The sequence below is a fragment of the Panthera onca genome, chromosome X, assembly GCF_046562875.1.
Source record: "Panthera onca isolate mPanOnc1 chromosome X, mPanOnc1 haplotype 2, whole genome shotgun sequence".
Classification (NCBI taxonomy): Eukaryota; Metazoa; Chordata; class Mammalia; order Carnivora; family Felidae; genus Panthera; species Panthera onca.
The window spans coordinates 76,091,247-76,114,895 of NC_138357.1; the positions used below are offsets into that span (position 1 = coordinate 76,091,247).

Here is a 23,649-nt window from a genome sequence, read left to right on the forward strand (position 1 = left end):
AAGTGAGCCACCCAAGTGCCCCGAAAGTTTTTTGAAAGGTAATGAAATAAAAGAAAATAGTAGAAAGAAAGTTTAGCGTGGTTTATTCCTAATAATAAATAAAGGTGCTGGATTAACACTCCTTGAGGTTGCTGTTTAATATGTAGGTGATCCAACACACATCACTGCTTCCTGGAAATATCCCACACCACATCTCAGTAGCTCACCCATGGGGTCTGTACCTCTTTTACAAGTGATAAGGGGTCCAATGAGACCAGTAGCAATGTCTCGTGGAGCATCTACATGAGAATGGTAGATCCAGGTGAGGCATGCTGGGTCAGCATCAGTGGGTGCGTGGCCTTCTGGAATGGTCCAGTTGTAAATGTGGCTGCCTCCCGGGGGAACAAAGTCATCAACTTTTAGCTGACCAGAGGAGCCATCTGGGTATAGGGAGCCTAGAAAATGAAATTGCACATGCCCAGTCTCGGTGAGTGAGAACGAATGTAACAGATATAGAAGCCAAGAGAGGGATGATATATGAGACAGTGGTCCTCACACCTGAAGAGGGCACCTGTTCAGGTAATATCCAGCCAAAGAACCACAGACTTTATATCAACCTCCCAGCACCTGGAGAGGTGCCAGCCATTGGAGAAGGAGCTGTGGCCATGGAAAGTGCTGCACAGCCTGATCCAATAGTATCCTCGTGCAAAACCAATGGCATAGAAGCAAGAAAGAAGACAGAATTCCTGCCCCCACCGCCCTTTCTTCAGGCCCTCTTTGGAAAATAGACAATTACAGAATTTCAATCTAAAGCTGACTGAAGTTCCTCAAAATATTAAAAATAAAACTACCCTATGATTCAGTAATCACACTACTGGGGATCGACCCCAAAGAAGAAGAAAAAGAAAAAAAAACTGAGAAACTCTTTATCTCTCCTTCTATTCTAAATGGCAGCCTTGCTGTATAAAGAATTTTTGGCTGCATATTTTTCTTATTCAGCATGTGAAATATCTCCTGCCACTCCATTCTGGCTTGCCAAGTTTTAGTGGACAAGTCTGATGCTAACCATATGTGTGTCTACCCTTGTAGGTTAAGGACATTTGTCCCTAGCTGCTTTCCAAATTATTTCTTAGTTTTGTATTTTTCAGGTTTCACTCTGATATGTCAAGCTGATGACAGGGTTTTGCTGATTTTGAGGGGAGTTCTTTGTGTCTCTTGGACTTGAATGCCTTTTTTTGTCCCCAGATTAGGGAACTTCTCAGCGATAATTTGTTTGAATAAATCTTCTGCCCCTTTTTACATGTTCATCTGCCCCTGGGACTTTTATGATACAGATATTGTTTCATTTTATGGAGTCACTAAGTTCCCTAAGTCTCCCCTCATGATGTAATAGTTTACTTTACCTCTTATTTTCAACTTCATTATTTTCCACAATTTTATCTTCTGTATCACCTATTCTCTCCTCTGCTTCTTCAGTCCTCATTGTGACTAATCCAGTTGGTTTTGCATCTCAGTTATAGAATTTTTATTTCAGCCTCACTAGATTTTAGGTCTTTGATCTATTCAGTAAGGGTTTCTCTGGTGTCTTCTATGCCTTTTTCAAGCCCAGCTAGTAGTCTTATGACAGTTGTTCTAAACTCTTGTTCAGATGTATTGTTTATATGTTTTTTGAGCAACTCCCTGGCTATGATTTCTTCTTGATCTTTCTTTTGGGAAGAATTCCTCTTGTCATTTTGGCTAAGTTTCTGCCTTTTGCATGTTTTAAAAGCTTGTTATGTTTCCTGAAACTGAGAGTACTGCTATATTAAAAAGGGGTCACATGGCACTTCAAGAAGTATTTCTGGTATATGCTGTGTGCACTCTGCTGTTGTGTTTTGTCTGCTCTTTCCCACTGGTCAGTCCTCTGCTGAGTTTTTAATGGGAAGTGTTTGGACATTTAAATAGGTGTGATTTGATTTGATTGTTAAAATAAGCCTGGAGGAAAAAATCCTGATTCCCCAAAACAAGAGAAATGGAAAGGGAATTTAAAAAAAGCAGCGAATTAAAAAAAAACTATACAGTCGATTCCAGAGAAAAATAAAGGAAAAAAAAAAGTAAAGTAAAAAGAAAAAGAAAATACACAAAGAAGAATGACCAAAAAAAAAAAAAAAAAAAAAAAAGAACAGAAAAGGAAATGAAACAAACAAGAAACTATGAACCTGATTCAAAAAAAAAAAAAAAAAAAAAAAGGAAAAAAAAAGAAGAAGAAAGGAAAAAACAGGAAAAAAATAAGCCTGTACCTATTTCCACCAGAACTGCAGATGTCATTTTGAAGCACTCAATTTTCAGTATATTTAGTGAATGTTGGGTGCTGCCTATGCTGGTCTTCTAGAGGAGAGACATTCTGTGCTGGCTTAAAGTCAGTCTTGTTCTAGTAAATATGCAGTTTTCAGGCACAGGGGGGTGGGTTTAGTGTAAATATGCCCTGCCTACACTGGAGGCTGCTGTGCTGCTCTGAGGTCCCATCCTGTTGGTGTTGGGGTGGAAATGGCACCACCCTAATCTCTTGTTCCCAGACAGGGGATCTCACACCCTGCACTGTTCAGGCAGCCATCACAGAATAGCAAGATCAGTCAACTTACCCTGCACCACAGCTCTCCTGTGTGCTTCTTTGGCACATGGCTGGGATTCAAAACTTGAAGTCTTAAAGGACCCAGCACTGTGTGGACCCACCCCCTTCCTCTAGAGTAGAGCAAAAACACTAATTCAAAGGGATACATACACCCCAATGTTTATAGTAGCATTACTTACAATAGTCAAGACATGGAAGCAGCCCAGGTGTCCATCCATTGATGGATGGATAAAGAAGATATGATATCTATCTATATATCTATCTATCTATAATATAGATATCTATAGAGGTATGAGTCTGTTTCTTGGTTTCTTCCCCCTCCCCGTTTTATTTCTGTTGCTTATATATATAATATAGATAGATAGATAGATAGATAGATATAGATATTGATATATAGATATAGATATTGATATATAGATATATAGATATATATGCAATGGAGTATTATTCAGCCATAAAAAGAATGAAATCTTGCCATTTGCAATGACATGAATAGAACTATGAAGTATTATGCTAAGCAAAATCATTCAGTCAGAGAAAGACAAATGCCATGTGATTTCACTCATATGTGGAATTTAAGAAAGAAAACATATAAGCAAAAGAAATAAAACGGGGAGGGGGAAGAAACCAAGAAACAGACTCATAACTATAAAGAACAAATTGATGGTTATCAGAGGGAAGGTGGGTGGGGGGATGACTTAAATAAGTGATGGGGATTAAGGAGGGCACTTGTGATGAGTACCAGATGATGTATGGAGTGTTGAATCACTATATTGTACATCTGAATCTAATATAACATTGAATGTTAACTATATTAGAATTACTTTTTTAAATGAATCCAACTTAATGATCAGTTGGTCCACTTACCTATTCTACAGAGAAGAAAACTGTGGAAAATAACTTACCCAAGGTGATACAGGGCGTTAGTGGCCCAGTCAAAACCTGATTCCCTTCTACTTCCCTCACTCAGTGTTGTGTCATTATCATAGGCCATTGGATGGGGGTTACAGATTAGTAAACTGAACTTCCTCTTAAGAAGAAAACCGGACCTTTCAGAAGACTGTGACACTGTGCTAAGGTGAACACTGGATGTTATATTTAAGTGATGTATCACTGGGTTCTACTCCTGAAACCAATACTACACTCTATGTTAACTAACTTGAATTTAAATAAATAAATTAAAAATTAAAAATAAATAAATAAATAAACCCATGGGCACAGTACCTGATGGTCACTAAGCTTTTCAAGGGCTTATGGAATTATTTAAGATTCAGAAGAAAGAATGTGCTGTTCAAAATGTTAAGGTAAAATAATGAAATTAGGATTATAAATGTTTACAAAATATAATATGTTAACTAGTCAAGTAAAACCCACCTCAACATATAAGTAAATTAAACATATGTAAATTATATTAAATGTGGTATATGGATGCAAAAAAAAAAAAAAAAGAAGACTGTGACACTAGAATAACACTCCATTACATTTGAAGCTCACTCTTCTCTTCCCAAAGTACAGTCAAATATTTTATGTATATTATGGAGGGCACTTGTTTTGATGAGCACTGGGTATTATATATAAGTGATGAATCACTAGATTCTACTCCTGAAACCAATATTATACCATATTTTAACTAATTATAATTTAAATAAAATTTTGAAAAAATCTTATTCAAGTAATTCTTTATGATAAAAGGTAGATTGGATCTCCATATTATCTACCCTGCCAATTCAGATCAATAAGGAGATTAAATATTATTTTCATTCCCAGCTCCTCTCTCTAAAATGACACTAAAAGAAATGCAGTCTTTGTTGTGGATAGGAGAAAGAAAGGGTGGTCTGATTTACCTTCTGAGTCCTTCTCATAGAAAACACCATGGGGGTGGATGGTGTAAGGACGAGTGGCAAAATTCTTCAGGTGGATAAGGATGACATCTCCCACCTCAGCCTGCAACACTGGCCCCAAGAAGCCCAGCCAAGTAGGCTGGGCTATTTCATCCACATAAGAGCTATCTCTGTATTCCTTGTAGATGGTCTTCTTGTAGCTGCTCCCTATCCGGTTCTTGTCAGATTTTAAGAAGCTGGAAGCTACTCTGGGAAGAAAGAAAAGAACGATGCACAATTTTGCCACAGTTTTTAAACATCTGGAGACCCTTTCCAGAGGGAGCTGACCAAAAAATGTCTATTTTTGTTTAAGAGAAGATGTGATTGTACTGATCAAAACACAGAAGCTTTAGGTTAGAATCTAACTGTTAGACAATGGGAAGCATTAAATTCAACTACATAAAATTGAAATTAGACTATATTAAATTGTTTATATTTGACCACTTTTAAACTACAAAAAAAAAAGGCAATTTCACACTTCAACCTAATATATAGTAATGAAGAGACAGCAACTACGGACTCACTCTTTTTAGGTGATCAACTCCCAATCCATATGACCTGACCTTGAGTCATCTTGCTATATATGAGAGGTCTTCTAGCATAATGGTTAAGATCACAAGCTCTGGAGCCAGATGATTCCCATACTGCCCATATTGTCATTTACAAATTTGTGGAACTTTGAGAAAGTTACTTAGCTTTTTTTTTAAAAAGTTTATTTGTATTTAGATTGAGAGAGAGATAGCAAGTGGGGGAGGGACAGAAAGAGAAGAAGACAGAATCCCAAGTAGGCTCCGCACTGTCAGCACAGAGTCCAATGTAGGGCTCAAACTCATGAACTGTGACATCATGACCTGAGACAAAGTCAAGAGTTGGGCGCTTAACCAACTGAGCCACCCAGGTGCCCCAAGTTATTTAACTTCTTTATGCATATTTTTCCCATTGTAAAATGGACGTAATCATGGTACCAGTCGATACTGGTGACTAAAAAATTTTAAATACATAAAGAGCTTAGGACAGTGCCTGGAAAATAGTAACAGCTTAATAAATGTTAACTATTATTTCAAAGTATTGGGAATGGAAGATAATAAAGTTATCCCTCAAGGACACCTTTAATAAAAAGACTGTTACTCCAAAACTAGATGAATAGGAAGGTGGTTTTTCAAAAAAAGATAGCTGCTAGTCTTACTTTAGTTTTTCTTATAGAGTTCTAAGGCATTACAATCAACTTTAGAAAACTCTGACACTGTGGGGAGACAAAGTGACTCAAGATCACAAAAGATTCTTTAATACATTTCTTTTTTTTCCCCCAATAGATATTTGTGGAGAATCTTCAAGCCTCTAAGATTAAGAAAGGTTAATCTCAGGAAGCCTGGGTGGCTCAGTTGGTTGAGTGTCCGACTTCGGCTCAAGTCATGATCTCACAGTTTATGGGTTTGAACCCCGTGTTGGACTCTGTGCTGATAGCTCAGAGCCTGGAACCTGCTTCTGATTCTGTGTTTCCCTCTCCCTCTGCCCTTCCCACTCACACTTTCTCTCTCTCTCTCTCTCTCTCTCTCTCTCTCTCTCTATCACTCTCTCTCTCTCTCTCGAAAATAACCATTAAAAAAGAAAGGTTAATCTTATGGAAACTGTGAAAGGCAGAATGGTGAGAAGAGTACCAATTTTGTATTCACTTTACCCAGGCTTAAATTCCAGCCCTTCCATTTACTAGCTGTGGGACTTGGGCAGGTCACTTGCTCTTCCTGAATCTCAGTTTTCTCATCTATAATATGAGGATATTCATACTCACATCCTAGAGTTTTGTGAGAATTAAGTGAGACAAAGTATGTAAATTTCTAGTATGGTGACTGTCATAGAGAAAGTGTCACATAGTGATAGCCATTACTGTTAGTTACCTGATTCTGAGGATTACCATAATTTTTCAAATTTTCACATATCTGAAATCAATATAGTTACACCGACCTATGGTAGCATGGTTCCATCACATACATCTTAGAAATACTGTATATTTTTCACATTTCTTTCTTCTTTGAAAGCATTGTAGATAACATTTTAGAATCAAGAGAATATGGAATTACCTTTAGGACCCTAAAAATGCTGGGACACCTCAGTGTGGAAAAGCAGACTCCATATAGGATGCTGGCACCTGAGTCAACTAACCATCTTACCAGGAAACGTGCCACTGGGTGTATGGCCATGGAGATCAGGAGCTGGCTAACCATAACCTGAAAAAAGGTCTTCAAAAGGCTACCTCCTGAGCTCAGTGGTACCCCCCCCCCCAGCTATAATTGCACAAATGATTAAACATACGTATCATTGTCCAGAGGCTGGTTCATGACGACATTCCTTCCCTTGGGAGCATAGTTCCACTGCACATCCAGGATGCCCAAGTAGTAGACTCGAGTGGCCCCATCAGTCAGTCGGGGCCACAAAGGTTGCAGAAACAACAGAGCCCAGAAGAGATGGCCTGGTTTCATGGCCCACATAACTCTGGGAAACAGGCAAATGAATAGCTGCTGGTATGAAAGAAAGAAAGAAAGAAAGAAAGAAAGAAAGAAAGAAAAAACAAAAGGGCTTTGTGTGTGTCTGGAAAACTAAAAAGGCAAGAGCCAAACCAAATGCCTGAGAAAGCAAAAACCAATTAGCCCAGAATCTCTCCCTCCCTTACCTGATCCCTTTCAGTTCAAGAAACATTCAATAATCTCTGTATACTGGACTTTGGAGAGCAAAGTTAAAAGGTCACTTATAGTGATAATTATGTATCACTTCTTTCAGATTAGAAATCTGGATAGAGTTCCTTCAACAGTATAAAAGTAAGAATGTACTCTGGCCCAAGAATCAGGAAACAGGCACTAGAAACCTGATTTGGCCACTAACTCACTTATTACCTAAGCCAAGTCACCAATTCTTCCTCTGCTTCTTTTTTCATTGTTGCCACTTCCCATCCTCTTTGAATTGTTTTTAAAAACAAATGATAATTAAATGTCCATGAACACTAGAATGAATGACTAAATTGCATTGTATTCATACAAAGGAATGCTATATAGCAATGATAATTAACCCACTACAACCTCACATAAAAAATATGGATGTCTCTCGCAAATGTAATGTTACAGAAAGAAACAAGACCAGAAACCAGAGAAAAAGGTACATTCTATATGAATTAATTTCTGTAAAGCACAAAATCAAGCAAAACTAATCTATGTTGTTAGAAGTCAGGAGAGTGTTTACCCATTAGGAAGGGAAAAGTGACTAAGAAAAGAAGAGGATAAAAGCTTCTAAGTAATGTTATGTATCTTGATCTACACATACTGGTTACATGCGTGTATTCAGTTTGTGAAAATATATTGAGCTATAAACTTGGAAAATATATTGAGCTATAAATTTAGCATTTGTGCACTTTTCTGCATATATGTTATACTTCAAAAAAGTGAAAAGTGAAACAAAACAAGTGAGAATATGTGAGGGAAATATTAACTTCTCAGATGAAATGTTCTCTGCAATGCACAAACCCTTTTTATTGGACCAATCCTGAGTCAGAGTGAGAACAAAAACCTCCAGGCTTTCATTCTAGGTTTTCATAGTACATCAGCCAAGATGTTAGACTTGTCGGGGGGGGGGGATGAAACATTCAGTCATACCATACACAGCTACAGTCAAACTCAGAAACACAGACAATAATATAAATACACATACATAAGCTTATGCAATCTTATCTAAAAGCAGAAATGCACGCACTTGCATCCACACATAAAACCACACTGTCACACAGAGCCTTTGTACTTTAATAATAATAATAATAATAATAATAATAAATTGATATTTATTGAGTGTGCATAAGCCAGACACTATTCCATGTGTTTTATGTAGATTAAATCTTTTTTTAAATTGTTTTAAGTTTTTTTTTTTAAACTTTTTTTTTAAAGTTTATTTATTTTTGAGACAGAGAGAGACAGAGCATGAACAGGGGAGGGCCAGAGAGAGGGAGACACAGAATCTGAAACAGGCTCCAGGCTCTGAGCTGTCAGCACAGAGGGGGCTGGAACTCACGGACTGCGAGATCATGACCTAAGCCGAAGTCAGCCGACTGAGCCACCCAGGCGCCCCAAAGTTTATTTATTTTTGACAGAGACAGAGTGCGAGCATCAGCTGGGGATGGGCAGAGAGAGAGGAAGACACAGAATCCGAAACAGGCTCCAGGCTCCAAGCTGTCAGCACAGAGCCCAAAGCGGGACTTGAACTCGCAAACCGCTAGATCATAACCTGGGCTGAAGTCGAACGCTTAACTGACTGAGCCACCTAGGCAGCCCATGTAGATTAAATATTTTAATCCTCACAACCGCACTATGAAGCATATGCCATTATTATCCCTACATTATGGAGGAAGAAACTACAGAATAGAAGTGTAAAGTAATTTGAACAAGGTCACCTCATTAACAATCAGTTGAGTTGGGTTGTTAGTCCAGAAATTATGATTCCATTGTCTATATTCTTAATCACCTTACTATACCACTTTCCACAAAATATACTTACACACTCACATACATATATACACAGACAACATGAATATGCCATATCCATAGCCATATCTGGGAAAACCCTGTACATTCTGAAACATGCAATCACATGTAGCTATAATCACTTCTAGAAACAGACATGCAAACTCATATTGGAAGGGAGACACTGAATTGACATCATTTATGATTATGATAATTGTGGAAACTCCCATTTATTGAGAAGTTACTATACACTAAACACCATGTTCAGTGGTTTATATAAATTATTTCACTAAATCCTAGTCCTACACTCATGAGATAGGGACTGTTAATCAAAAATAGAAAATCGAAAATATGCACAGACTCACATATGGATAGGAAATTCCCAGATATTTATTCGGGCTAGGCCTAGATATTTACCTTGATTAATAAACAGAACAATAGACTTGCCTACAAAATCTCAGGCCCTTCCCTACACAGCAGTGGCCAAAGTGTTAATCCCCAGTCTCCATATGTCATTTGGCAGAAAGCCCTTGATATAGAGGAGGACCTTTCTTGGATTTTTCTTTCCAAAACCTAGGCCTCCCACTGACCAGTTGGGTAGCCTTTGGTAATATTTAACCACGCTAAACTTTTTTTCCTTACCTATGAAATATATATAATAATATCAATGTTGGAGAAATAAATTTGAAAACTTACACAAAAGGGCCTCAGTACAATTAGAGTTTAGAACATAACAGAAAGTAACTGCTTGTTTTCTTCTCCTTCTCCCCCATGGCTATAGTGTTTGTTTGTTTGTTTGTTTGTTTGTTTTAATAATCTGCACTGTCCCCACACACCATGTGTTCTATATTTCTACTCTAAGGCAAATCTAAATCCTAACTTCCCCAGAAGGTCCTTTGTAGGCTCTCTATACCAGTGTCCTCTGAAAGACTACTTACTCTCTATAACACCCAATTACATTAAGTCAGACTTTGTATTTTTGTTACCTTTCTGTGAGCTACCTCATGAACTGTTTTTATTTCCCAAATTGGACTATAAACTCTCTGGAGGTGGACATCATGTCTTAGAAGTCTTTGTGTATCTTATGCCAAAAATGGTGATGGGGGCTCTGCAGGTATGCCATAAACAGCTACTACTAGAGTGTCATAAAGTGACACAAACATACATTTTTTCCACCAGTTGACACTAGTTCAAGTTTGCCACTGATTTAAAGAGTGACTTTACACAAGTTACATCACCTTAGTGAGCCTGAGTTTCCCTATCTATAAAATAATAGAGCTGCATTATATAGTTACTACTTTTGTGGGGTCAGAATATTTGAGAATATAATGAAATGCAAATTGCAGAACTACAAAAAATATTTTACATAAAGAGCTCTCAAAAAGTCATTTTAAGCTCTCACACTCTGCCAATACTCACATTCACTAATGAAACACATGTGCATTTACATGTGTCTACACATAGTACCACATATGGTCACACAAATTCCTTGGAACACTCAACAGGAAGGGAGTGTCTTAATTCAACAAATGTCTGGATATAACATAGGCCTTGTGTAAGCAAAGATGCCAGCAAAGCTGTTGTGCCTTAAACTCACTTAACTGCCCCAGGTAAGAGTTTCACCATTAGAGAAGTACATAATAAATGTGAAAACATTCTATAAATAAACCAGTACAGATCTTCAGCATACAATGAACAAGCATTAAAAGATGGTGACTAATGACCAGAAGAACTAGATAATAAATCCTGGGAGAAAAATGCTACCTAGCATTTGCCTAGCACTTCCCACTATACAGCATGGTTTTTATATCTGCCATCTTGTTAATTCTAAACTTTTGTGAGATAAGGATTGTCTTCCCCATTTTTCATCCAGTGCACAGGGTTTGAAATCAGACTACCTAAACAAAATCCTGGCTCCACTTTTCCAAGCTCTGTGATTTTATAAACTGCTTCATTTCTCCAGACATAGTGTTTTCATCTTTGAAATTAAATTAATACTATTAGTTACATCTCAGAGTAGCTTTGAGTATTAAATAAATTAAAATCTGTAAGTTCATAGGACACAAATAAGTGATCAAGTTGCCCAAGTCAGTAATCAAAAAGTATTAATAGCTATTATTATTACAAATGGGAAACAGGTTTAGAAATGAAACTTGACAGGATCATGAAGCTTTAACATTTTATAGATAGCTACAACATGTACACACTCATAAGTTCTGATACACAGTAACACATACTAAGCATACATGTACATGTATATGTATATGGCTGAGATTAGTCTCTTTGGAAGCAACATGATATAATGAAAAAATCAAAACTTTTGAGTCAGATAAACTCAGGTTTGAGTACTGTTTTCAGTTGTGTTTGAATGAGATAGCATTGAGTACTTAATAAGCATCTGATAAATATTAGTTTTCTTAGTTTGTAACACACTGGCTAGTCCTCTTTTTCTTCCCAAAACTGCATTTGTTGTTGCTACTGTTGTCATTTTTAATTTGTTTTTACAATACAGTATAAGAATAGAAGAAAGGGAAAACCCATAAAACTCCTTAAGGATCACTTGGGTATTTAATGGTAAAACTGAAAGTTTTCATATTCTAGAAAAAAAAAAAGGGTTATAGTTCTGGAATCATCATGTATTAGTTGTGATATTGAGCAAGTCACCTAATATCCTGAGCTATAAGTGGAGGTGATCTGTTAAATGGAAATAATCTCTCCTTTGGGGTCCTCAAAAGTTTGCTATGAAAATCTAGTGAGGTAAAAGATGTAAAACCCTATGTAAACTTTTTACTTGGGTAGGGCTATTTTCTCCCAGCTGAGTCCACAGGAGGAAGTCTTAAAGAAAGGCCAGACTGAGGATGGAAAATAAGAGGGAAAGGTAAAAAAAAAAAAATGAAATAAGCAAGGTGAGCAAGAGTCCTGGATGAAAAGAAAAAAGAAAAGAAAAGAAATAAATAAAATCAAAAGAAAGAAAACAGGAATGAAGAGATGACCAAAGGAGGAGAGGGGGAAATAGAGAGAGAGAGATGGAGAAAGAGAGAAAGAGAAAGGGTGAATGAATTTTTGGGCTACTTGGAATTAGATATAGTTTAATTAATATACACTTGAAAATAGCCTTAGGGGGAAGGTCAGCTAGCAGTAGGTCAAGCCTCTCTTTCCTTTACCTTATCTTCCTGTCATCTCAGTATCATGTGGGCCTGATCCCCATTACCCAGGACAAATTGCATTGTTTTCCCTAGAATTTGCAAGTTTTTCCTTCAACAAGACAATGCTCTTTTCTCTTCCTCCATCTTTCTCTCTGCATTGGGCTACACTGGGCTGGACAGGTTTATTCTAGAGTGAAAGGATCACTCAAGCGAACACAGGAATTCTTAGCTACTCTTGGCAGCCTGTCTTAATCTCAGCAGCCTTCCTAACAGAACCCTCTGTCAAAACTGACCTTTTGGTTCTCTGTTTTTTAAAGGTTTAATGCTCTTTCTTCACTCTGTAACTCAAAACAAAACAAATGAGCAAAGGGGGAAAAAAGAGAGAGAGAGAGAGAGAGAGAGAGAGAGAGAGAGAGAGAGAGAGAGAGACAAGCCAAGAAACAGACTGTTAACTGTAAAAAATGAACTGATGATTACCAGAGTTGGTGGGGGTGGGGGAATGAGTGAAATAGGAGATGGGGATTAAGGAGTTCACTTGTGATAAGCACCAGGTGTTATATAGAAGTGTTGAATCACTAAATTGTACACCTGAAACTAATATTACACTGTATATTAACTAACTGGAATTTGAATAAAAACTAAAAAAAAAAAATAGATTCCATATAGGGATTTTCTCACCTTCAATAGGTATAAGCCTTTCTTTTCTGGGACAGAAAATGGAGGGAGTGTTAAAAGCCCCAAGAGGATCCAGATAGTACAAATACAATTTGTATTATTGTTTAATCATTATTACTGTATCCTAGCATGCCGGAGGTAGGAAAATTGAGGCCCAAAAAGGAAGGGACTCACCTAAAGTCCTCAGAACTAGTACTAGAACCTAAGAGTCCTGATACCTCAGCCTGGCAATAATTTCTGGCATATCACCTTTATATCATTCCTGGGACAATATGATTCCACTACATATTTGCATTTGTAGTAATAAGACTGCTTTATTTCTTCATACTCCAATTGTGGTATCATAGAAGCAAACTAACTTGAAATCAGAAGATCTAGAATCAAATTCTTCCTCTTGCCTGTAATAGCTATGTGATCTTTCAACAAATCACTTTTACCTCCCTGAGCCTCAGTTTTCTCATCCAAAAATAGGAATATTTATCTTACAGGAGTATTTTGAAATTAAAATAAATAGATGGATTTGAGACCCTAGCAAAGGGCTTGGAATACAATAGATGCTCTGTAAAAAGACTGAATGCATTATAGATGCATACATCCATAAAGACTTTTAGAAACCATCTTATTTCAACCCCAGAGAGGTGAAGGGATTTGCTCAAAGTCAACCAGCCAGTTACTGCCAAAGCCAGAATTTGAAAACATGTTTTCTAAAATATTTCTACTATTTAGACATTATGTATGAGAAATAATTTAGATTTTAAGCTGATAGTTTGGTTCAGCTATCGTTTATTGGCTTAATCTATGCCAATCTGGATCTCAAAACACGAAACCAAGTGGTTGTTTCAAGCATTTGAGATTCTCACGTTAGTCTTCAGATCCATCACATCAATAAACTCCTCAATTTGTGAGACAGAGGACTACTAGCACATTATTTCAACAGGAAAATTAACTACTCTCTACAACTCCATAACCATTCCTGAAGCAGTTAAGACAGGGTGGTCCTGGTCATTTTGGCCAAAGGAATGAAAGGAGCCTATTGTTCACTTTAACTTCCCTGCACACCTAGCCAAGCTTCCTCCAACTTCTCTGCCACTGACTTTCTCTTCCAGTGGCCAAAAATCCCCCTAAATCCAGCCACATAAAGGTTTTACAAAGAAAAGAAGGTGAGGTAGGGTTTGGAAAGGGAAGAAAGAAAGCTTACCTTTGCTAGAGTAAATCCTTCCATATTCATGTCAGCAGCCTAGTGATGCTGCACTGCAGACCCCAGCAAGAGACAGCCAGCCCTGTTCAGTCAGTATCCTGGGTTACAGAGCCTTTCTCATAAATTAAGTCCAAGATTCCAATTTGGCTGGTGTTACTGGGGTGGGGTGAATGGACGAGGGGGCAGTGCTGGGTGCCTTATATTGGAATGTCTTGTTTATCCTGGTTTGGTACAAAATACTAGATGGTTCTTTGACCATATCTGGGTGTTTTCCAAATCCTGGTTAGGATCTCAGGAGGAATCACAGGGGGTGGGCTTCATTTTTGTTTTTGAAGCTTGGTAGTTGGTCTTTTGCTGAAAAGGGGAGGAGAATGCACTGCCAGTTGCCCATTCAAAGCTCACAGATTCCAGCAGCTCTATTTCAGTAATGGGGCCCTTTGCAAAGATTATTAAATGTGGGAAGGGGCCCCACCACCGCCAAATTTTTTCCTTCTTGCTGTGAAGCACAGTTATCAGCCATGTCTGTTATTCTGAGGCAATCATTGCTTGGTAATAGAGAAAAATGAATCTGGTAATAAAACAAAAGAGCTTCCTACGTGTCAGGCCCTAGGCTAACCACTTTACATGCATTCTTTAAGTCTCATGATTATCCTGTGAAAAGGCTGCTCTTATTCTTATTTTACAATTGAATAAAACCAGTCTTTGAGAAAGAAGGTAACTTGTTCAAGGTCACACAGGAAGTAAAAGTTGAGTTGGGGATTTTACTGGGTATGTCTAGACTTTTAGCTGCCACAGTACCACACTGTGCTGCTAAGGGGAGAAACAGAGGACCTTTTTGAGTTAGGAAAAGTGACTTCAAAATTATGTGCCTGCTGTCCACCAGTTACTGCTAGTTTTTTTTTTTTTTATGTACATTAGTTCTACCTCTGCAATTTCTAGCAACTCCTACAGTGAAAACCCAGGACTATATTACCAACATTTTTCCATCAAGGAGACCAGATGTAGCTAGAATATAGGTCAACATCCTAAAATCTGAGAAGACCCAGAATAACTGGAAATATTAAATTAAAAAAAAAAAACTAAAAAAAAAAAAAAGTAAATGGGTCCTAAAATTTCTAAGTGAAACTGGAGTTTGGATTAAAAAAAAAAAAAAAAAAAAAAAAAAGGCTATCCTTGTCCCTGCTGGAAAGAGAGAGTAGTGGAAAGTGATTAGCCTCAGTCAAGTGCCCTAGGTTCCAGCCCTGGTTTGCTCTGGCAGTAATCAGCCATTTGGCCTTGGCCCAGGCTCTTATTTCCTCCCGGCTACAGTTTCTCCATTTGCATAATAAAGGCATAGAACTAGATACAGACTCTCCCAGCTCTATAAACTTAACATATCTGGGATTCCATGAAGAGAGCATATTATTTATATTAACAGTAGAAGAAAAAGAGATTTCAAAAATGCAAAGTATAAGGAAAGAATGGGTACTGACTAATTTGTGGAGAAAAGGCAGAGAATTTCATGCCTCTTTGGAAAGGACTGCATCTACCCAACAGAACAAGGTATAAGAAGGAGACAGGTATGATGGTGATTCCACCACTTAGTATCCTTACTTTGTGATGACAGATCTTGGCTAGAAGCAGATGCTGTTCTCCAGGCAGGCTTGACACATCTTTCTCTCCTGGATTCAAAGTGTCTGAGCAGGGTCCAGGGAGGAGGACTTTAAAGACTGAACTGGTGGGGCAAAGTCTGGCTCATAAACCAGTGGAGGTGCTTAAGAGTGCCTAGACACTTGGGAGCTGCCCTCACAGACTGCACCCCAGGCTTAGCCAAGTAGAAGCAACTGACGGGGAGAAGGGTGGAGTCGCAAGCTAGAGTTCCCTGAGAAATACTTAGTGATCAAAAGAAGCTGGATCAGGCTACAGCAGCCCTTGGAGTTATCTGCCTCTTTCCCTACCTGGCACGGATGCAGACCTTAGAGTTAAAGGGGAAGGTGGGGATCAAACCCATTAAGCTGAGATCCAAGTCCAGGCTCTAAGGCATTTATGACAGGGAGTGGAAGGGATAAGGCCTCTGTTGTGACTCATAAAAGACAACAAGAAAGAGGTCATATAGACACACTTAAGCCAACACAATGAAGACTGCAGGAGGCAGAGAGGCTAGGTTTCTGAGCTTGTTTTATTCATTCAGCAATTTACTGCAGGGCACACAATGCCTACCTCTTCTACAAATCCTAGGCATATTTCTGGTGTTTTTCCTCAGGAGACACCTAAAAAATGTTTAACTTGATACCTATAGAATAAAGGTTTTTAAAGTATTTCAGTAAAAGGACAGTTAGTAAATATTTTATTTGGAGAACATATAGCATCTCTCTGTCATAAGTATTAAAACAGGCTATTGCAGCACATTGGATATATCTATGAACCAATAAAAGTTAATTTCATAAACAAGAAGCAGGACAGATTTGGCCCACAAGCTGTAGTTTGAATAACCCCCACTACAGACTGCTTTGAAATATAAACACTTGCAACATGGCAACTTATTAAGAGCACAGAAACTAGAATCAGACAATCTGGATTGAAATCTCAACTCTACAACTTCCTGAGCCTGTGACCTTGGAAAAGTCATTAAATCCTTCTAAACCTCAGTTTTCCCTCTGTAAAATTGAGTATAATAATAGTACCTATTTTATAAGGCTTTTATGAAAACTGAAATAAAATTATACATATGAGCTATTTAGCACATATCTGGCAAAAAAAAAAATTCCAAAAAAAAGTTATCACTCCAAATTTTTCAATAAAGAAATTAATCTAAATTCTTCCTAGAAAACAAGTTGTACTAATTCATGGTAAAAATAAAAAAAAGAGTATTTTGGAGTGCCTAGGTGGCTCAGTCGGTTGGGCTTCTGATTTCAGCTTAGGTCAGCTCAGGTCATGGTCTTGTGATTTGTGAGTTCGAGCCCCACATCAGGGCTCTGTGCTGACATCTAAGAGCCTGGAACCTGCTTCAGATTCTGTGTCTCCCCCTCTCTCTGACCCTCCCATGCTCATGCTCTGTCTCTCCCTGTAATTTAAAAAAAAAGAATATTTCATGAATGCTGGTTTTAAGTTTTAGTTATTTTACTAAAGAAAACACAGGTAATCTTGGATACATGATTTTGCCTTTATGGGACTCAGTACTTCACCTGTAAAATGAAGAAGGTGGTCTAGATTTATCATTTTTCAAAATTATTTTTGACAGCAAAACTATTGACCCAAACAGAATCTTACAGTAAATGCCCACTACCTATGGAAGATGAAAGTGTAGCTTTTCTGGTAAGGCTAGGAAAAGAAAGAAATTGGTCAGGGCTAAGGGTACCTAGGGACTTTCTCACTTGTATGGCTGCCCACCCAGGCAATGTGCTTAACCCTGGAGCACCAGCAAGGAATGTTGATAGCTTTAAAAGAACATTTGAGAAACACAAGACCAGAATGTACTTAAAAGTCCCTTAAATCTCAAAACAAAAAGGCACCCTGCTGAATGGGAGAAAATATTTATAAATGATATATCCAATAAGAGATTAATATCCAAAACATATAAAAGAATTTATACAACTCAAAACCAAAACCCCCAAAAAACCAAATAATATGATTTAAAAAAGGGCAGAGGGCCTGAAGAGGTCCTTTTTTAAAAAAAGGTTAAAAAATAGTCTCTAAAATACAGAGAACAAACTGGTGGCTACCAGAGGGGAGGTGGTTGAAGAGAGGGATGAAATAGATAAAGGAGATCAAGAGTACACTTACCTTTATGAGCACTGAGCAATGTTTAGAATTGTTGAGTCATTACAGTAAATACCTGAAAGTAATATAACACTGTATGTTAATTATACTTCAATAACAAAAAAAAAAAAGAAGAAAGAAAAAGTCCTTAAAGTTTCAAATACTTTCACTAACCCATCAATTTATCAATTCACCTAATTGATATTTCCAAGTTAACTTTGTATGGATAATCACAAGGCATGGCCCTAGGATGGCTAGATGAGAGGTTCACAGGGTAGCTCACTATCTAATATAAGAAGCATGGTGTTTGAAGTCAGAAGGACTAGCGATTGTATCCTACATGGTTTCTTCTGAACTATGTTACTTAACCTTTCTGAGCCACTGGTTCCTCATCTGTAAAATAGAAACAATAAAACATTCATGACTGGGGGCACCTGGGTGGCTCAGTCCATTGAGCCTCCAACTCTTGATTTAGGCTCAGGTCATGACCTCAGTCATGAGATCAAGCACTGCATCAGGCAGTGCGGAGCCTGCTTAAGATTCTCTCTCTCCTTCTTTCTCTGCCTCTCTTTCTCTGTCTCTCTGTCTCATAAACAAATAAATAAATAAATAAATAAATAAATAAATAAATCTCCATGACTGTAACATTGTGAGGGTTAAATAAGCTTGCATTTGCATGAACCGTTAGCACACTGCTCAACACATTAAAGACCTTCAATAAATGTTTTATTTTTCCTTTCCATACTTCTTACAGTGAAATTTAGCGACAGCATAAGGTACTTGGTGAAAATAAAAGCCATGGGCAGGGTTGCCTAGGTGGCTTAGTGGGTTAAATGACTCTTGACTCAGATCATGATCTCGCGGTTCATGAATTAAAGCCCCACATCAGGCTCTCTGCGATCAGCACAGAGTCCACTTCAGATACTGTCCCCCCTCTGTCTCTACCCCTCCTCACCTCTCATAAATATATAAACAGAAACAAAAAGCCATGGGCAGTGTTCCAGCATAGCCATTCTGTCTGCTTTATCACAGGGTCATTTGATTAGCTTACCCTTAACAGTTCTAAAAGAAAGAAGAAGAAAGAAAGAAGAAAGAAAGAAAGAAAGAAAGAAAGAAAGAAAGAAAGAAAGAAAGAAAGAAAGAAAAAGTCCTATGGAAAAAAGTGGAGAGGTTCAGGGATGAAAAGGTTTTCCCCTAGAGACCACACCTCTGAAGCCACCACACTCCCTTTACATTCCCCACCACCACTTCTGACCAGCAGGCTCCATCATGCTTTGAAAGGATTCATCTACACTGCTGCAATGTGTAACTGTCCTGGGCTATCTCAGGAAACACTAGTTCTTGAATTCTATTTGCCGCTTTCTTCAACCCTCCAAAGCAATGGGTCTCACCCTTAAGTATGCACCAGAATTCCTTGGAGGATTTGTTAAGGCAATGAGTGTCTGCTTCAGTAAATCTGTGGTGAGGCCTGATAATCTGCATTTTCAACAAGTTGCCAGGTGATGCTGATGCTGCTGGACTGAGGACCACACTTTGAGAACCACTGCTCAAATCTCAGTTGCTTTGAAACTCACCCCCTGCTGGCTAACTTGAAAATGCAGACTGATTCTTGGATTCTTGACACCCCTAGTCTTCAGGTATCCATCTATGTCCCAAGACCAAAGGTATATTTCCTTCAGCCTCCTGGTACTTTATTCATGTACACATTCCCTGAGCATCCTCCTAACACTTATTTACCCACTTCTTTGTCCCAGACCCTTCCTACCTGTCTTGGCAAACCTCTCTTTCCCCATCATGCTCAGTTAATATGTCTTGTTTTTTGGCTGCCTTCCTTGAACAGCTCTATGAATGGCATTAGCTCCTACTTTACTCTTCTTTACATTATGTGGCTTCCTGATTGTGGGTTTTGGGCATGGACAATTCTGGTTTTAATCCTGTTTCTGCCTCTTCCTGAAGTGTGTGATCTTAGGGAAGTTGCTTGAATTCTCTGAGCCTTAATCTGTCACCTGCAAAATCAGGTTGTGAAAACAAAATGGAAGAATGTCTATAAAAGGGCCTAGTACAAAATAGTTGACCAATTAATGGTACTCTCTTTCTTTACCCCCTTTACTTTCCTTACACCTGCCTATCTTCCCCCACCCCCCAGTAAGAAGCTGGAAGTAAATAAGAATTAGACAATGCAGGAATAAAGTCTTTCATTAGTATTAAAGAACATGGTAAATGAGAGAGGGAGGCCTATACAAAGTGATATATCACTTAAGAGAAAGGAGAGATCATTTTCAATGGGTGGGCATCAGGATAAGCTTCAGGAAGATGATAGCATCTTCCCTCCCACTCCCATTTCTCCAGCTAAAAACCTGAATGTCATCCAAGATTCCTAGTTTTTGTCTCACTCTCCACATGCATTCCATTGACAAATGCTGTCATATCAGTATTCTAAATGTCTTTTGAATACACCTACTTCTCTGTTTCTCCACTGCCATAGCCTTGGTCTGAGCCATACTCATCTCTTAACAGGATCATTATAATAACCACCTTACTGTGATTTTTGCCTTAATTCCTGTCCCACATATTCTGCTCTTCAAATAACAGCCAAAACTACTTTTCCCAAACCACAAAGGTGATTTTTACTTAATACCTTACTTAACACCCTCCAGCAGCATTTGCTGTATTGACTGAAATTAGAGTAATACAGAGTTTAGCAGGGCCCCTGAGTAAGGATGACATTCAAACTGGTAGAATGTGTTGAATATATGTATGTGTGAATGCATATATGGAAATATCTCCAAGATATATCATTAAGTAAAAGGTAAGGCACAAAAGAGTGAACATCTTGCATTTGCGTTATAGATACACACATGCACACACATACATCCACACGCATCTATGTACTTATGTGTGTGTGTGTGTGTGTGTGTGTGTGTGTACACACATAGATGGTAGGGTAAGGAATTTTTTCTGATAGTCATAAAAATATGTTTTTTAACAGTGGTTTCCTTTAGGGAGAGTGATCTGGTTGGGAAAGAGTGATTTGCATTTTTCATTTTGAAATTTAATGTTTAAAGTTTAAATTTCAAAACTTCATATATTAATGTTTTTAATTATGGAAAGTGAATATAAACTCACTTTTGTTTCTTTTTTGTGTGTGTTTCTATGCATGAAAAATAAAGTTATAACTGTATTTTAAGAAAACTAATGACTTCATTTTCACTAGGACAAAAGCCAAAATCTTTAACAAGGACTACATGGCCCTTTGTGATGTGCACCTTACTAATCTTTCTAGCTCACTGTTTGACCTTCCTCACCTCATATACTATGATCCACCCATGCCAGAATTATATCAGTTTCCCATTTTTCCAAGGTACTGTGTGCTTTCTCTTACCTCCAGATCTTATGTGTTGTTCTATTTGGCTCCAACATGCTTCACCTTATTTACTCTCTAACTTATCTTTTGGGTCTCTTTTTAAAATTCCCTTCCTTCCAGAGTTTTTTCCTGACTTCCCGTGTTTCTCTTTTAGATGACCTTGCCCTATACTCCTAATACACCCTGTATATTAAACAACAGTTTATTAAAATTTCTTGTTTCACTGCCTGTCTTTAAAGCTTATAATGGTAGCTTTGTGAGACCAGAGATAACCTCGTTCATGCTTCCAATTATAGCCTCAGAGCCTAGCGTAGCATTTGATACAGACTTGATGCTCAATATGCTCGATGAATGAAATACGTGAATGATGAATAAAAAAGATAGCCTTGAGCCGGGCTTCATGATGAGCAAAATCCTACCGCTGCATTTGTAAACTTCACTTTTAGGAAAATGGCAGGTGGGACTTTTCCAACTTCAAGGTTGACTCAGTTGTACCTGATAGTTTCACTACTTGATCAACCAGCTTGTTCCCCAAATATGTGTTGTATGTCAATGCCGGTCCCTCTGCTATTCTAATTTATCCATTATAACACTGTCACAACTTTGTTCTTCTAAGCATCCTAGCACCCTTAAATTCTCCCGGGGTATCTTGGATTAAAAATATAGTGATCAAAAGGAGACTTCAGAAGACATGGGGAGGTGTTTGCTTCCAGATTATGTTGCCTCACAGTGCTCTTAAAGGATCTTTGGGGCACCTGGGTGGCCTCGTTGGTTAAACGTCCAACTTCGGCTCATGTCATGATCTCAGGGTCTAAGAGTTCGAGCCCCGCATCAGGCTTGGTGCTGACAGCTTAGAGCCTAGACCCTGTTTCAGATTCTGTGCCTCCCTGTATCTCTGTCCCTCCCCCATTTGTACTCTCTCTCTCTCTATCTCTCTCAAAGATAAACATTAAAAAATTAAAGAAAAGAGCCTCATTTACCTGTTTTATATTCTTGGTTAAGCACACATGTAGATTTTCATTCAAAGAAAAAAATATTAGTAAAATAAACCTGAAATTGTAAATAAAGTATTCTTTCCAAATGGCTACACAAACACTACTTGGATGCCTCCAATAACTGAAGGCTCACAATCTCCCAAGAAAACTCATTCAACTTCTGTATTACTTTTCATTATATTAAATAGCCAAACATTTGTCATCTTCTACCTTCTGTTCATTGCATCGTTTTCTATTGAATTGAGGACTCCTGAGAAAAATTCTAGTTAATGCCATATCATCATTTTTTAACAGCAAAAGAACCCATTCTCTTGTGGAGAGTGTTTATCCTCTTGGGTGCCTACAATTCAATGCTTGCTCCCAGATCACATCTTGTCTTTGGTCTCATGCCAATACTTTCTTCATATTGTAGTATAAGATTACATGATGTTATCTGCCCCTCCTAATCTTTCTAGTTCACTGCTTATCCTTCCTTCTTTGTCCACCGTCTTCTCACTTGTAAAATTAGATTTTCTTTTTTTTTAACGTTTATTTATTTTTGAGACAGAGAGAGACAGAGCATGAATGGGGGAGAGTCAGAGAGAGAGGGAAACACAGAATCTGAAACAGGCTCCAGGCTCTGAGCAGTCAGCACAGAGCCCGATGCGGGGCTCGAACTCACATACCGTGAGATCGTGACCTGAGCTGAAGTCGGACGCTTAACCGACTGAGCCACCCAGGCGCCCCTAGATTTTCTTATTAGCTGATCTTTGAGGTATCTTCAATATTTCTCACTCTATATTTCTATCATTAAGGCTTTTAGATTAGTGCTACCAGTATACAGAAAGCATGTGCAGGTGTCTGAAAACAAGTTATAGGGCCGCTGAATTTGCATGAGTTACTTTATGACAAGTTAACCATTTGGAAAAAATAACTGTGTGAAGTTTTGAAATCTAAATCTCTATTTAGATGAGAAGAAGAAAACACAGGCATTCTCAGGATTCAACTGTTGCTTCAGGAAAGGTGAATACAATAGAAACTCAGGGTATAGCCCAGGCTGTGGTAGACTGGTCCCTTCTCAGCCTTACCTTCCAAACAAATTGATCTACTTCTTTGGCTATTTGTTATTCTGTTACAGTGGAAAAGACACTAGTTTGAGGGAATGAGGTAGATAGAATATTGGCAATCTGTATATATTCTCAGCAACTTATATTTTCATGGAATCTCAATAGTTTATTTTTTGCTTTTGTATTGCTTGCCTCAGGAGACATATGTAGAAACAAGTTGCTATAGCTGATGTCAAAGAGTTACTGCCTGTGTTCTCCTCTAGGATTTCTTTTATAGTTTTAGGTCTTACATTTAGGTCATTAATCCACTTTAAATTTCTTTTGTGTGTGGTATAAGAAAATGGTCCAATTTCATTATTTTGCATATTACTGCCCAGATTTCCCAACACCATTGTTGAAGGGACTGTCTTTTTCCCATTGGACATTCTTTCCATATTTGTTAAAACATGAATTGACCATATAGATATGGTTTAATTTCTAGGTATTCTATTCTGTTCCATGGATGTATGTGTCTATTT

The 23,649-nt window shown here is 38.0% G+C and overlaps 1 protein-coding gene and 1 pseudogene across 7 annotated transcripts in view; one reads left to right on the forward strand and one right to left on the reverse strand.

The window, feature by feature from the left end:
* Positions 1–15,803, reverse strand: part of HEPH (hephaestin) — an 89,858-nt gene extending 74,055 nt beyond the window's left edge. Inside the window, exons 1-5 of one of the 7 annotated variants that reach the window (XM_081793657.1) lie at positions 15,582–15,803; positions 13,989–14,342; positions 6,781–6,983; positions 4,435–4,679; positions 222–434 (exon numbers count right to left, since the gene is read on the reverse strand). In XM_081793657.1, coding sequence (XP_081649783.1) covers positions 222–434; positions 4,435–4,679; positions 6,781–6,983; positions 13,989–14,018 — 691 coding nt within the window. In that variant the 5' untranslated portion in view covers positions 14,019–14,342; positions 15,582–15,803. Of the gene's footprint in view, positions 1–221; positions 435–4,434; positions 4,680–6,780; positions 6,987–13,988; positions 14,343–15,581 lie in introns of those variants that run through there. The other 6 variants (XM_081793652.1, XM_081793655.1, XM_081793654.1 and 3 more) reach the window with 6 other exon arrangements.
* Positions 15,804–20,382: 4,579 nt separating this feature from the next.
* LOC145714761 (U6 spliceosomal RNA) lies at positions 20,383–20,483 on the forward strand (annotated as a pseudogene).
* The last annotated feature ends 3,166 nt before the right edge of the window (positions 20,484–23,649 follow it).